A 15,503-nucleotide genomic window follows, 5' to 3' on the forward strand; every position below is an offset into this window, starting at 1 on the left:
GTGGAGAGAGAGAGAGATAGACAAATTTTGTGTGGGGACACCTTTGAAAGGTTTATGTATACATTAAAACATTAGGTTTATATCCTCTGCTTGTATTAAATTAACTTTCCAGCCTCAGTTTCTCCAGTCCATTATCATGGATACAGGATAACATACACCAGTGTTTCAAGATCTGTGTGAGGTCTCTGCTGCTGGTTAAGCATGAATGATAAAACACCTTTTTGCACAACCTCCTTTCTTGCCCCTCAGACTCTTTCCTAATAGGTCATTAGTCACAAACAACCTGCTTACAGAGATTGATCTGTCCTTGCTGCAGAATTCCCTTTTGGTCCCATGACTGTGAACAGATCGTTCAATGGCTTGTCCTGTATAGCCAAAATCACTGTCATTTGAGGGGTAAACTTTTGAAGAAGCTGATATCTTGCACTGTAATTTCTGAGTGACAAGATGGGATGTGAGGGAATGTTTAATCCCCACAGTTTCTCAGTGGTGATAGTTCCCAAGTTAGAGAGCACACAGCAGAGAGGGGTCTGTAACCTGTTATCCGTTGCTCTTGGAATTGTAGGTGTAGCACCCTAAAGATTCCTTGTAAGAATTTGAACTGAGTGGTTCAAGTACAGTTGTGGCTGGGATGTTCTTAATGTCACTTCTACACATTTATCTTGCAGAAGTTACTGCCTTTTTCTTAAGTTTCAGGGCTACTAGTTTTCATTCTTAAGATTTAGTTTCATTCCAGAGATGGAGATGTTATCCATAATAAAATATATATACGAAAAGGGAAAAAAACCCCAACCCAGCACAACTGTGTCTAGAAGCTGCTGCTTTTAACTTACTGGAGATGATGGCAGACATCTGAAGGATGTTTCATTTTTGCTGTGCTCCAGATGCCATGTGTGACATCCAGGAGGGAGGCAGGGCTGCAGGGCTGCTGGTGCTCAGTGCTGAGTGCAGCTCTGACAGGCTCAGCTCCACGGAGGGCTAATGAGGAGCTGCCGAATGGGCTGTGAACTCATCAAACCACACTAACAAGACTTTGCTGGAAAGCTCCTTACATCAGCCGGGTGTGCATGAGGGATAAGCAGTGTGAGCAAAACCACAAATCTCTTTATAACCAGAGCTTTATGCCTAACACAGTAATTAAGCAGTAATTAGAAGTTTTGTGAGTAATGGGAATAGTTGTGTGAAATTAAGAGCTCTTGTCCACAGGGAAAAATTGCATAGTGTCAGCATCTCAGAGGGGTAGAAAAAGGCTGCAAGTAAAGCTCAGATTTTTGCTCACATTAACAGCAATCCCAAATGAATTTCCATTCTTAATTTATGAACATTTGAACAATTAATGAAGCATTGATTTTGAAGTAAATAATACATTTTTTCAGCTCTGCTGAAAGGTCACTAAAATGGAGGAAAATAGAGTCACAGAATGGTTTGGGTTAGAAAGGACCTTAAAGATCATCTAGTTTGAACACCCCTACTGTGGGCAGGGACAACTGCCACTAGACCAGGCCTTGAACCCTTTCAGAGATGGGGCATCCACAGCTTATATGGGCAATAGTTTTTGACCATAAAATATTTGTCTGTATTTTTCCCAAAAGGAAGACAATTCTGCAGGAGTGATAGGTAATCCATTGTAAAACTTGTTAAAAAAATCAGTACTTGAATGATGAATGAAAATATTTTGAACTTGACTTCAGACAGAATCATTTCCAAATCTGATGTGCAAATATACCTGTATTTATCTGAATTTCTTTTCCTCTATTTCATAAGCAATTCCCTGCCCACAGTTTCATGCTTGTAATTCCTGTTAGACAATAGTATGCTAGCAATGAATCATCAGTGTTGTTCTGGACTTGGGACATGCTTCCTGTCACCTGTTGTACATAACGATTCTTGGTCCCTCCTCACGCAGAGCTGGGCATCTCTGGATGCCCCCAGATTAATTTTCTGTGAGTAGTCCATTTGTTATGATTTGTAGAAACAAATGATGTTCACAAAATGCCAGACAAACCCAACTCGTATTGAATGCTTGCATACAGAGTTCATGGTTTCTAAATACTATTTATTTTCTAAATTGTTTAGAATAAATAGTTATAAAGAATATTCTGCTTTTAAGCAGGACCTAAGATTAGAATTCTTTGGGAGAAGACAAATCCAGTAAACTGATTTTAAAAATATCATGGCTGATACGACTTCTATAGATATCATCAGTCACCTCTGTTCCATTTTATCCTCAGCTTTTCTGTCTTTCTCAGCTTTAATTTTTAAGTAGAGAAGTAATTGGAGTCAGTTCTGCTTCTACTTCTGTCTTATCTGTTCACAGTTATGTTTTTATTAACAGAAAATGTTAGCAGTTTCAAATGGAGTACAAGCTTTCTAAAGAGAAAACACCTCTCAAGATCATTAAATACACAGCACTGACAGATAGAGAGGTATGGTCCTGAGCCTGATTCTGGTTCCCAATGCAGCTGCTCCATCCTGGGATATCAATTTGTATCACACTGTGGCAACAGCCACAGTTCTACCTGAGAAAGTTCTCCAAGACTGAAAAGCCCTTTACTTGAGACTGGCCATATGGCCATACCCAGAGAACACCCATGCCACATCCCAGTTAAGTGGGCTAAGGACTTTTCCATTTCAGAAAATGACACACAATTACTTTCCTTGCCTTTGGCTTCCTCACTCGAGGTGAAAGCCAAAACTTGTATTTATCTTCTTTCTTTAAACTGAGTCCTGAGAGCTTTTTTCTTGTTTTCATTCTAGCAATGGTCTCTTTCTGCATTTATGTTCTTCATGTGACCTTCTTAATTTATAAGAACTTAATTTTTAATTCCTGTTCCCAAAGCTTTTGTATTTTGTTCTGATTTGCTTGCCTCATGGAAAAATGAAATTTTCTTCATTAACACTACTATTACTTTTCTTTACTTAGATAGAAGACTCTGTCTTAGAGACTTTCTGGTTGTTCCTCCTACAGGATGTAGACTTTGAAAATTGCTTTGTGGAAGTTAAAGGTCCATTCTCTCTCTTATTTTTTTTTAGGGTATGTCCTGTTGTGAGTTAATTTAGAAAAAGCACTTTGGTTTCCCTGATTCACATTAGTACATCCCCAAAAAGAAAATTACTAGCATAAAATGATGTTTCTATGACATTCTGTATTTTTCTTACATTTTCAAGTGTGGGATTTTTTCTTTCAGTGCTGGTTGATTCAACTGCATCTGTTTGCTTTTTAGTCTTTAATTTATGTTGGGCTGTAAACTGTCCAAGTAACAATTTGAGTGATGCAGCAACAGAAGGTGACCCAGATTACAAAACACTGAACGCTAATGCCAAGTCTTCTTGTTTAATGGCAGCTGCTCAAAGCTTTGTGTTATTGCTATTCACATGCAACAGACACAAATCAAACAGCCTCCTCAGGCACACATCCTGCAGATCTTCGTTTTAAACATGTTCAAGAGCTGCTGCTTTTCACACACACACAGCAGCCTCACCAGCTGAGGCCATTTAGCCTCCTTGGCTTGTATTTACTCTCAGCCATCTGACACAATTATCAAGGAAACCCATTGCGACTTCCTCTATTTTGCACACTTCTGTTTATGTGGAAGTTTGCAGAGAACATTTTTTCTCTATAAAAGTAGTTGGACTTTCATGCTCCCTCATAATGGACATATTTTACAACACCAAATACATCACAGTTGTTTAATAACTTCTTTCTCTAGAGGCTGTAGTTTAAAAAGTGTATATGATAAAGCAATACTACTGAAAAACGTAACATGAACAGTTTAAGCAGAGGGTAAATTAGTCTAGATTTAAATTAAAAATGTTTAGGTTTACTGAATGAATGGTATCAAAAAATAGTTTTAGCAAAATAATTTATTGCTGTACCTTGAATATGTGAAGCAACAAAATGTTTTTGTTCATTATTAAAAAAAAAAAAAAAAAACTCCAAGTCGAGTTCATACAACTTAGTTTCACGGACCAAATTTTTTTGGCATCTCCATCAAATTTTTAAAGCCTTCTGACAACACAAGCTTTTTGCTAGAAGTGCATGTCTAACCATCTCCCCAGAGGACATGTCAGAACAATAAGAAAAAGTGCAAATCTTACTTTTTAAATGGATGAGCAGCAAAAAACTGAGGTAGAAGATGAGTAGAGAGTAAATTCTTGAATGAGCCATATTCATCTTGATAGGACATCCTCTGCCGAGTTGCCTGTTGTCCAAAGGGCTGGTGCTGATCCTCACTGCTTTCTCCTCATGTCTGAAGCTAAGGGCACACCCGGGGCACCCGGCCCCCGACGAGCCATCTCTGCCCGTGCCCCTCCTCAGCCTGCTCCCCGCAAACCTGCAGCCTTCGATTCAAGAGGCTGTTGTGCTTCTTAAGGTTTTACTTCGGCAGGTCCGAGTGATTTTTCAAACCCGGTGCAGATTTGTGTGGGAGCTGGACTGGAGTCTCTCCCCGGCCGTGCTGGGGGATGAATGGTGCGCTCTGCCTGCTCTGCCTTGCCCTGCTCTGCCCTGCTCTGCTCTTCGCTTCCCTGCCCTGCTCTGCTCTGCCCTGCTCTGCTCTTCGCTTCCCTGCCCTGCTCTGCTCTGCCCTGCTCTGCTCTTCGCTTCCCTGCCCTGCTCTTCCCTGCCCTGCTCTGCTCTGCCCTGCTTTGCTCTGCCTGCCTGCCCCGCAGCGCAGCCACGGCACGGCCGCCCGGAGTGCCCAAACCTCAGCGCTCTTATCTCCACCAAACCCCGCCACGCCGCTCTCCTAATCCACAGTGCAAACACTTGACGTTTCCTTGCACAGCCGGCTCACAAACACTTTCTGTTTTCTGAATTGTTTCTGTTCTATTACACCGTTAGCACATGAAGTGAAAAGATGAAACATTCTCAGTCTTTTTAGTTAGTGAGATGTTAGCCCGCTTTCTTCCTCAGTATTATTTTTTTGTTTTGTTGGTGTTGTTTACACTGGAGTGACTAAAAAGCATGTTTCCAGCTGGCACAGGACCTCTGAGCTTCATCAGGTTGTTACAATCTTGAACTGCTCACGGAGGAACCAGTCACTTACAGGTCCAGGAGGTGTCACAGCAGGATGGATAAGAGGAGGGGATGGCAGCAGGGCATGGACTCCATTTGGTTTAGCCAGGGCTGGTATTAAACAGCTGATATGAAGTGCCATCAGCCTGCCTGTATTCGGGAGCCTTCCCCAGCTGCCCCTTTGGCTCCACACCCCTGCGCTCCCAGGCAATGTCTGTGCCCAGTGCCTCATCTGTGGATCGCAGCTTTGTTCACAGATGAAAGCCTGTTCCTGCCCTAGCAGAAGGGAAGGCGAGGGCACACAGCAGCAGCCCCAGGAGCTGTACTCATACCATGATCCAGTACTAACTCTGGCCCTCTGGCACCTCACGCACCCAGTCTGTGTGTCCACAGCAATGAGTGCCACGGCACCATTCTGGCTCTGAGGCCAAGACAGAGATGAGCTGCCTGTTTGGCAGTGAATCTCCTCCTTCCACCACCTTCATCTCTACCAGTCCTCCTGGTCCTTGGCTCTTGGCACTTACCCTCCTTGCCTCAGTGAAAATCCAGGCATTCCCCAGCCCGGGAACAGCCTGAAAAATCTGCTTGTTCATTGCTACGTTATGTTACTGTCAAACAGGTAACACTCAATACATTTGTTACTGTGTTTGTCCTCCCCACTTCAGCAGGATGTTAATCCCCAGTTCAGGAAGCCTTTGATACTGAGTTTTATTTTACATGTACACTTAACTGAACAAAGTACAAGCTGAAAGTCAAGTATATGCTGAAGGCCTCAGATGAGTAGGGAGCAGACTGTTGATGCCAACATTAATTCACTAAAGTTGTTTAATTATAAATTAAAGGTAGGTACTTTCACATCACTCATTAAGCTCAGTGAACTGATTAATTTAAAAATTTCTCCTGCAGCAAAGCTCCTCCTTTCCCATCTCATTTACGTGTAGCTGCACTCACTGCTGACCCTGTGGCACAACTTTCCAGACCCTCTCTCCCTTCTCCTGGCACCAGCAGTCCAAGCAGCTCTATCATCTGCTTCCCAGGAAGCCTCCACCCTCCCACTCCCCTGAGCCCCCCTGCTCTGCTCACCAGCTCTGACTTCTCTGATGGATTTCCCAGACTGGATTTCCTGGCCAAATGTCATGGGCTATGAGCATTATGATAAATAGGGGTCCTAGTGGAAAGTACTTAGATAACTATCAAATTAAATATAATTAAATGGCTAATTGTAGTTTTCAGCTCTTTCACTTTTTGTAATCCCCTTTCTTTTATATTTACATTTGTAGTTGTTTGGATGTTTTCTTCTCCTTGCCATCTGTCTACTTTGTTTCTGATTGAAATTATGCAGTAAGATATATAATCATTACAACGTGAGCATGAAAATACCACTGTCATCAGGGAATTCTTCGTCAGGCTAAATTATGCAGTTTAGCTTAGTGCTGATTGCCTGCTTTAAGTGTATTATTATTTAAATTTGTCAGCATATAACCTGCTTAGAACAACAATATTTTCTGGATTCATTTTCTAGTCAATTTGAAAAAAAATGCTGTGAGTATTCAGAAAGATAGACTCCAAATTTAAGCAAATACAAAGTTTTCAATTCTGAGGAATATATGATAAGTATTTCAAGAAAACAGCCACATCTATTAAATCTGGATATTTTTATGAAAAATACACAAGTACCTGTAAAATCTATACTCTAAGGAAACTTAGGAGTTCTCAGATATGAGGATATGCCACCAATCTGAGAACTTAAATGTATTGTGTTAACACATATGTTGACATTGGAATTAAATATTGTGTAACTCTGTGGTAATTACAAAACATACAGGAAGTATACAAACACCTCCTAGGTCTTTGGAAAGTTATTAAAATGTAATCACTTTTAGAATAACCAAAAGAGCTGCTTTTTTTAACCTGCTTGAAACTTAGCTCTGCATTTCCCAATGCCTTTTTTCAAATGTTTCTTCTTTCTTGTGAGCTATTCATATCCCAGAATTTAATGGGGAATAGACTAAAGTAACTTATCACTGCCCTAATTCCTTGAAGTTGCCTACAGGAGGAGGCTTGAATTTCTGCATGCATATCATTCGTACACAGTTAAACATGACATCTAAATGTAATTTCCATGCTTTCTCAGTACAGCTTAGCTTTGATGAGATCCTGCAGTCACAAAAGTCAAAGGCTATGCCATTTTCTCATGGAAAAGGGGTTTGTTTGTCATTTGTTTTCACTTCACTGCTGTCTTTTCTGTTCTGATTGCCTCCATGCAAAAATTGCAGAGTGGCGTGGTATCAGACTACACTAGTCAGTGTCATCTCTTCTAAGACATTTTATGCACCTCTGTTCAACTAATTTCATTATCTAACATCTTTTGCTTGCAGTGTTTTCAATTTTCAGATGACAGCAGTACTAATTAATTGTGTATCTTCTGCTTCGCACTGCTAGGCATGCTTTCTGATTGTTCAATGTTGCTCCAATTTAAAGTGCAATTTTTATTGATGCCATCCTGTGCCTTCTTGGTCAAATATATTTACGGGTGATTTTCCTAAGTAATTGGCACTTCTTTTCCAATGTTTTGGTAGTTTTAAAGTAAACTACAAAATGAACAGAAATTAGAATAGTTAAGCGATTCATGTAAAGTGTAAAATTATCTGGCAAGTGGAAGATGTGAGTTTACAAAATGCCTGATGCTGACTAACCTGAAGTTTGGGTTTTTTTTTTTAATCCCTTTGTTCACTGGCAAGTAAGGCACTGGTAATAGTCAGGAACAGGTGGGTAATTTCATGGAGGAGTGGAAGAGTGACTGAGCTGAAGATAACATTTGTCCTGGCGAGGTTTTGGATATGCAGAACTCAGCTGAACAGTGGCCCTTTGCGACCTGCTCAAACTAGATGTGCTTTGAGCAGGTGATCCCTTCCCACCATATATTGCTGCAATTCTCTGAATATAGAGATTTCCTATAGATTATATTTCCTGCACAAGCTCCAGCCTATATTAGCTCAGTCCTCAGTTCTGCAAACCTAATGCAGAAAGCCTCTATTTTTAAAATAGTCCCTGATTTTCCCTAGGGTCTTTCATTTTCTTACTCATATTCAGTGGTGCTTCTTGTGTGTATCTTTTCTTAAGTTCTTGCTGAATATCATCAGGGATGAAACTGAGATTCTAAATTTCACTGGTGTTCCCAGTTCACCAGTGGGAGAGCTTTATAAAAAACTATGGAGCATTCAAGCATGAAGTCACTCTGGTCTGACATTCTGGTTTGGGCATTAAAATACATTCTGAAGTATTTATTGAAAACTGAGGATGATGGAGTTTCCTAGAACATTTGACCTGACCAAGTCATCCAGATCATCTTCCTGTTTATGGTACTTTATGTACCTCTTCATTGAACAACTGATAGATAATTTTATTCTTCAGCTTGTTTCACTTTGGGTAATTACAGGAGGACAAACCAAGGCAATGGATAAACCAATGTGAATAAGGGATGGCTGAAAGGTCTCATAGATAGAGTTGTATTGTAAGAGGAAGTTGTTTACCTCATTAACAAAACCACTATAGATCTATTTGCATTTTAATTAGCCTCTTTGCAACAAGAACAACTCTGATTGCATTGATTTCCTGCAAGGCTTGCAAAGATAAGTTATTTTGCCCACAAAAGAACTGGGCAAGAGGAAACTGGAATCTCCTTTGGCCCATACTTTTCCAGAGACAAATATTTGATGACTATATTTAACTTCTCAGTCTATAAATGTTATTTCTTTTGAGCTTTCTTTTCCTTCTTATTAGGATGTACAAATATTTGGCGTTTTGAACTCTTGCTGTGCTCCTTTTATGTTTTTCTCAGCCGAAGTAAAGCACCAGAGCATGACCTGTTGGTTCTGCCTATTTTCAGATTACTAATGTTTTTATGAAACTGAAAGGCTTTATCTGAAAATGTAAAATTATTTTGCAAGACCTGCCAAGCATATTGCTTTCTTAAATGTAATACATTTTTGAAATTATGACTACATTTTTGATTCCCATGGTAGCCGCTTTCTTACTGAGTAATGAGGGATTTCTACAAGCCAACCTAAAATACAAATTTAACCAAAGATTACAGGAGTGTCGAGCTGATTTTTCTGAGACAGACCTAATTCTGGATGTGATAGAAATAGTGGGAGCAATAACAGCTGTTTTGGTTTTCCTATGAAGTCTCTCCTCAGTATTTTACCTATAGGCAGGCAAAACAAATGGCTGTGCAAGGCAGGACAGGATTCCCCTGGGGCCTGCAGAAGTCAATAAAGTGTGTGACTCACATTTTCTTATATCTGATGAATTTTTGTGGAATAACATGTTTTTATCATATTGTGTGTAGCTGGAAAGCTGGGATCAGGAAGCAGGGAAGCAAGAGGCATCACCAGGGAAGCAATTTCAATCAGATGAATTCTAGGTCAGGCCTTGTCAATGCAGATGAAAATTGGCAATTAGTATTCTGTACCTTGCTGCTAATGAACCGTCTAATCAGGAAGTTTCTGTCTGTACCAATAAGCTTCCTGTGAGTGCCAGGGTTATAGAGTGCTTGAGAAAATGAGGCAAATTGTGTTTTTACAAAAGCACTGATATATTAAGTTCTAAATGGGTTGTACATTTATTTTTCCCTCTGTGCTTTTCACTTCAGCAGACTAGACATCTTAACAGTTTTACAAATCCTCTTCTAATTCTCTTTTTTAAATTTCCTTCAGAGTGAGGTAACTCATACTACAAACCAGAAAGACCTAAATATGAAAGTATTGGAATTAAATTAAAAATCCCATCTGTTACAGGGGATATAGTTGTATAGTTCTGCCACAGTTTCAATGATATCTGGAAAAGATTGACATAGGTTTGTAGCATGATTTCATCTGATCAATAGAAAATAGTTTTAGAAGGAATTCAGACCCAGCAATTCCAGCAGGCAACAGTGTAGAGGATGAGAAAGGCAAGACTCAGGAAGGCAGGATTAGTAACTAAATATGCTTGATTTTAACACACACTTTGCATGTAAGTATTTTACTTGTGCTAAACACTGCAGTTGTCCTGGGGATAGGGCAGGATGATGACTACAGTCAAGTGGAGAGGCTGGGAAGGAGGAGATGCTTCTAAAACTCTAAATCGTTTAAATTTTGGTCTTTGCAAATAGAGAAAGGTGACAACATACTTGGTTTCACAGGCCAAGCACTGGGCTGAGGGACACAAAACTAATTCTTACTCTGGTTTTTCTTCTTTATCACTTGCAGTGATAAATTATTTTGAGGTAGTTAAATATGCAATGCAAAACACCATAACACTCAAAAAAGAAAACTTTTGTAACAGGCAAATACAGAAGTTTCTTAATTTTTCATGATCTCTTAATATCCCATATAATTTTTCCCCTCTTCTGTATTCAGTCATTGTGTATTGAGTGTGACAAGGTTTTGAAAAGCATCTGACGATCTGGATCTCCTGGATTTGCAGGTTTTCAGTTAAAGGATGTGACTTCCAGAAAGCACAAAGCAAAATTTCCTGAAGGCATCTCTGCTGTGTCTTGGTGTAGATTGTGGCAAGTACTAAATTCCTCTTGGAAATCTTGGCCTCTGTGTTAAAGTATTAGATAATATTATGGGAACAATAAGCAGTGGTAGGTGCCCCAAAGGGATTTCAAGTTTCTGCTAAGATTGGGGAAGACAGCATTCATCTTAATGCCAATGCCTTTCTCAAAAGCTGCAGTTTTGTACTGAACTAAATCCTGAAAGTTTGTCAGTTTGAATTACATTGTTCACCAGGTAAAATGAAATATTCTGGCTTCCAAACTTGTGTTGATTTTGATTATTTCACACCTTCTTCAACCATTGGTGGTGATGCTGACTTTGGTGATGATGATGTATGTGATGTCACCATGTTCCAATGCCAGTGAAATGAAAACACCCCTGGATGGGGGGGGCACAGTTTGACCTCCAAGCATCATGTTGGATGTGAAAGGGGGAAGGAGGAGACATTACTGCTGTAGTTGACTTATATTCTTCCAGTGTCCAGAGAGCCCCTCAAATCACCAGGTGGTTTGTTGCTGAGCTGCATCTTAATTTTTGTGTGTGGGCAAGCTGAGCTCTTTGCATAGGTTGAACTTCATGCAGTGCTTTCCATTTTCCTGAATATCCTCTATATTTTTCATGGTTTTTTTCTCCTTTTTTTTTTTTTTTTATGGCATTTTTATAGTAAGTTCTTCCAATACACTGAAAGCCTGGGTGAATATGCTTGTTGTCCATGGGCAGGTGCTGAGACCTCTGGTCTTAGCACCCAGATTTGACTTGAGCACCAACATTCACCAAATACAGTTTTGTGAGACTGAGACTTCTAAATCTGAGAGTTTCTGAGTTTCTGGGGTACAAGAATTTCTAAGCCAGCACTTTGAATGTAATTATCATTATCAGGGAAACAAGATTTTGCTGTCAAACTGCATCTTCAGTGCCTTGACTATAAGCAAATTGCTTAAAAAAAAGAAGTGTTTGCAGTAGCAAACAAGAAATCCCCACAGCAGTGTGGCCTGTATGTGTTGCAGGATCTCCTCATGCTGCCAGGGTAAGATTTCCTATTAGCATCAACTGCACTCAGAATTGAGGACCTTGCCACTGGTGTGACAGGGTGATGAGAAGCTCCACACCCCCACAGCACTTCAGAGAGATTTTAGTCCCCAACTAAACCTATGGGAACGACTCACGTGCCTGAAGAATGGCAAATGATGAGCTCTTTCAGAAATGAAGCCCTGCAAGTTGCTAAATGGTCTGTGGTCTAAAGACACAGCTCATACAGCTCACTCGTCCAAAGTAAGATTAATTGGAGTGAATGAAACAGTCTCTGGCAGCATCTGACCACTGAAGAATGGATAAACATGAGCCATGTTAACCTTGGCCCCTTGACTCCTGCAGCAGCAAAGTCAGACTTCAGTATTAATTTGGTGAAGTAGATTAATGTAAACGTCCTTCGATAACACTGTCTTTAAATAAGCTGGGAAAGCAATAACCCACACGAATGATACCAAATCCCATTCTGGCATGGCAATCACAAGTGTTCAAGAAACAGAATTAACTTTCTGAAGGCTGGGCATGCAAGATATACTGTATTTGCTCTTCCCTCCATTAGAAGCTATGGAAATAACAGACTGCTCGATGTGTGCTCACTCAGTGTCACTCTCTAGCAGCTTGGCATGTCTTTAGAACCATATTCCTCTTTGTGTCACAAGCCACAGTGATTCTGCAAATAGGTGTTATACTTGTAATTCAAGACAGGAAAGAAAAATTTTTTATCTGGCCAAATTGATGCAAGTTTGCCATGTTCTCTACCAATAACAGGTGAATTTATCCACTCACATTTATCATAAGCAAAATTAAGTACAATTGTTTTGTGCTGTATGACATTTAAATGTGAGAGCCCTTTTCCCAACACTGAGCATAAATTCAGAGTTAGATGGTGGTCTCTCTAAACCACCTGGTCTTTGAAGTGAAGCTGGCCAGAAATTTTTGAAGTCTTTCAGAAGGAAGAGGGTGAAGTTTTGTACTTTATTTTTCTCTGTGTTGTATGTGTGTGTGTATAGTTGTGAGGTTTTTTAAAGCATATTTTATTGAAAAATTGCTGAAAAAGAAGTTTTGGCAATTTTAAAATTATTGCCTTCTTGCTATTTTTTTTCCTTTGACCAAGTAAAATAAGGTGTTTTGAAAAGTTTGAAACATAAATTAAGATTCCTCCAATCAAACCTTTCAACTAATCCAAGGCACTTCTGATACCACATATTTTCAAGGTAATAAACAAATATTAAAGATTCCAATCTGTAGTTTAGTTCAGAAAAAGAAAAATATTTTCAAAGGAGAAGAAAGCAATCTCACTCCCAGATTTACTTTGAAGTCTCTTCTCCATTTCTTGATTCAAACAACATGCACTAGTGGAAACAGAATTTAAAAGCCACTCAGAAGAAGAAAAGCAATATCAGATCTTTAGCATGTAAAGGCACCCAAGTTCCTGTCAGCCCTTTTGCCACAGCAAACCCAACAGCACTAAAAACATCCATGGTTGTTGTGGCTGAGGTTGACAAACGGAGGGGTGACATAAAATCCAACCACAGAAAAGAATGAGCAACCATAACGGCTCCAGAAGGAAAGCAAGTAGCCTTTTGAAGGCTACAGTGCTCTGTCAGGTTTGCCTAATAAAGGGAAATTAATTTACAAACTGGTTCTCCCCCTCTGCTCTTTTTATTGGAAATGAATGCTTCTTTCCAAATAACATTACTCTTGGGATAGCAACTAACTACACCAAAAGAGACATGTACAATCAATCATAGTGTACCACATTCACTGAAAGGGGTTTAGCTCCAGTGCCACCCCAGGCAGCAAGTGGGATTGGTTCATTTTTTCATTTGGGAAGGTGATTGTTACAAGGGGATTGTTATGGGATTATTTCATAGGGTTATGCTTACTTTGGAATGACTACAAGAAGTTCTTCTCCTGCTACTGCATTTATTTATACAGACATTTTACTAACTCAGTTGTGATTTAATTGTTAGGTTTTTTACATTATTTAGTATCATTCCTTAAAATTAACTTTCCTATAGCCATTGTTGTACAAGCTGGCTGTTTATGTGCATTGGATTGCTAACAATGCAGAATTAATTCTGTATTATTTTTTTGCTTAAAACATTTTTCTCTGTGTTGTGTGCTTGGTTTTTTGACTGGAAGCACTTTTGTTTTGCTCCAGGTTTTTAATAGTGGCCTCAAAGCCTAATTAATGTACTTTTAGTCTGCCTCTTGATATCAGAATCTAATTATACCTTCTTAGGAAAATATTGTAATTACTATTCAAATATAATTAAGAGAACAGATAATGAATGTCACCTAAAATAAAACAGGGTCCTGAAATTCTCACACTATAGTGCTGCTCCAGAAACAGATATAATGCTTTCATTATGTAATGTTTGTTTCTAACAGTGGGCAGAGTTACACAGGACTCGTGAACTTCATAACTGCAGCCTTTTATCCTGACTGTGAGTAAATGGGCAATACATCATGGAATATGTAAATTCAGACAAATAAAGAATAGCAGTTAAAAAGCTCAGCTACCACTAAGACATCCTTGAGTTTCTGCAGTTGTATGTCTTTGGGGGGAAATACGTTGCAGGTTATACATACTTTTGACTTTATAATTCAAAACAAATAGCTTCTACAAATCACATGGCTAGTGATTCAGGAGGGTGCAGAATAGCATTTTAATCTCTCCTACACCTTGAAGTACCCTGCCTCTCTAGCAGAGAGATGGAGTTTGGTTCCCTGACAACTGTAACCATGTCAAGGTTCATCACAAAGGGAAGGAGAGGAGCTCTGGGAAGCCTTGATAAACACTGAGCTGATAGGCCTGAGTGCTTCTAGCTGTCCTTATAATTACACAGCAGATACTTTCTGAAGGCACAAAGCTTTAATAGCTGGTAATTTGTCAGCTTCATGTGCTAGCCTTCCAAGGAATTACCACCATCAGCTTTCCAATTTTTTATCCCATTCATAAGCTTCTATGCATTATACTCTATTTCTGAAAAGTCTTCAATAGCAAGTGTATTTTTTTTTCTCTTCAATAAAAATTACTGAGCGCATTGTACACCCAGGTTTCTACATGCACATATAGTTGTATCTTACCTTGTGTACCAAATTCTGCTTTCTACTGGATTTTAGATTTTAACCTTGGTAATTTAAATGAGCTAGCTAGTTCAGTACCACTTCCTTGTGTCACTGCAAGCAATGTGTTCCTGAAGACCTTGGAGGGCCACAGCTAGGTCCTAACCTGAACTAGAGGGGACTTTGACACCTTAGTGCCTCACTTCTGCTCCAAACAGTCCGTGCAGTGAGGCAGCCCCTCAGTAAATCAGCCTGATACTATGTTACACACTCTTTAAGTTGCAAAGAAGTATAAGCTAAAAACTTTCTATATCTTTGCAAGAATACTAGATAAAAACCTGAGATCTCAAGTATAAATCAGTACAAAGCTGCCACCTGAGGCCTTCCATGGCAGAACTCCTAACTTCATGTTCTCTATAAACTTGGATAGCTAGAAGATCTATTAGTATTACATATATGAAAAGATTAGCATTTTTAATGTAAAATGCAGACACTTTTCTTAGGGATTAAAAAATATAGTAATGCTTATGGAAAGGATGGAAAGAGAGAGAGACAGACCAGAGACCAGAATGGCTCTTAGGTGTATTCTGTGGCCCAACAAACAGCACCAGGTCTGAGTGTAACAAAGCCCCAATTACCTAATCTAGGGGAGGATAGCTGGCATCTCCTTGTACCCGATGATTTAATTTGGCCTGTCAGCCAGGGATAATTGGTTTCTGGTTGACTGAAAAAAGTGACAGTGACATCAGCTGCCTGCTACCCTCCATGACTGAAATTCTTGTTGTCTCGTACCAGGGCCTCAGCACTCAGAGTGCCCCAGCAGCTTTAGGGGTCTCTCACAG

General features: G+C 39.6%; 1 protein-coding gene across 1 annotated transcript in view; it reads right to left on the reverse strand.

The window, feature by feature from the left end:
- CRB1 (crumbs cell polarity complex component 1) overlaps nt 1-5,502 on the reverse strand; it is a 94,968-nt gene extending 89,466 nt beyond the window's left edge. Inside the window, exons 1-2 of the mRNA XM_053951116.1 lie at nt 5,367-5,502; nt 4,099-4,341 (exon numbers count right to left, since the gene is read on the reverse strand). Coding sequence (XP_053807091.1) covers nt 4,099-4,341; nt 5,367-5,502 — 379 coding nt within the window. The remainder of the gene's footprint in view (nt 1-4,098; nt 4,342-5,366) is intronic.
- Between the last annotated feature and the right edge of the window lie 10,001 nt (nt 5,503-15,503).

The sequence above is a fragment of the Vidua chalybeata genome, chromosome 9 (assembly GCF_026979565.1).
Source record: "Vidua chalybeata isolate OUT-0048 chromosome 9, bVidCha1 merged haplotype, whole genome shotgun sequence".
In the NCBI taxonomy this organism is placed as follows: Eukaryota; Metazoa; Chordata; class Aves; order Passeriformes; family Viduidae; genus Vidua; species Vidua chalybeata.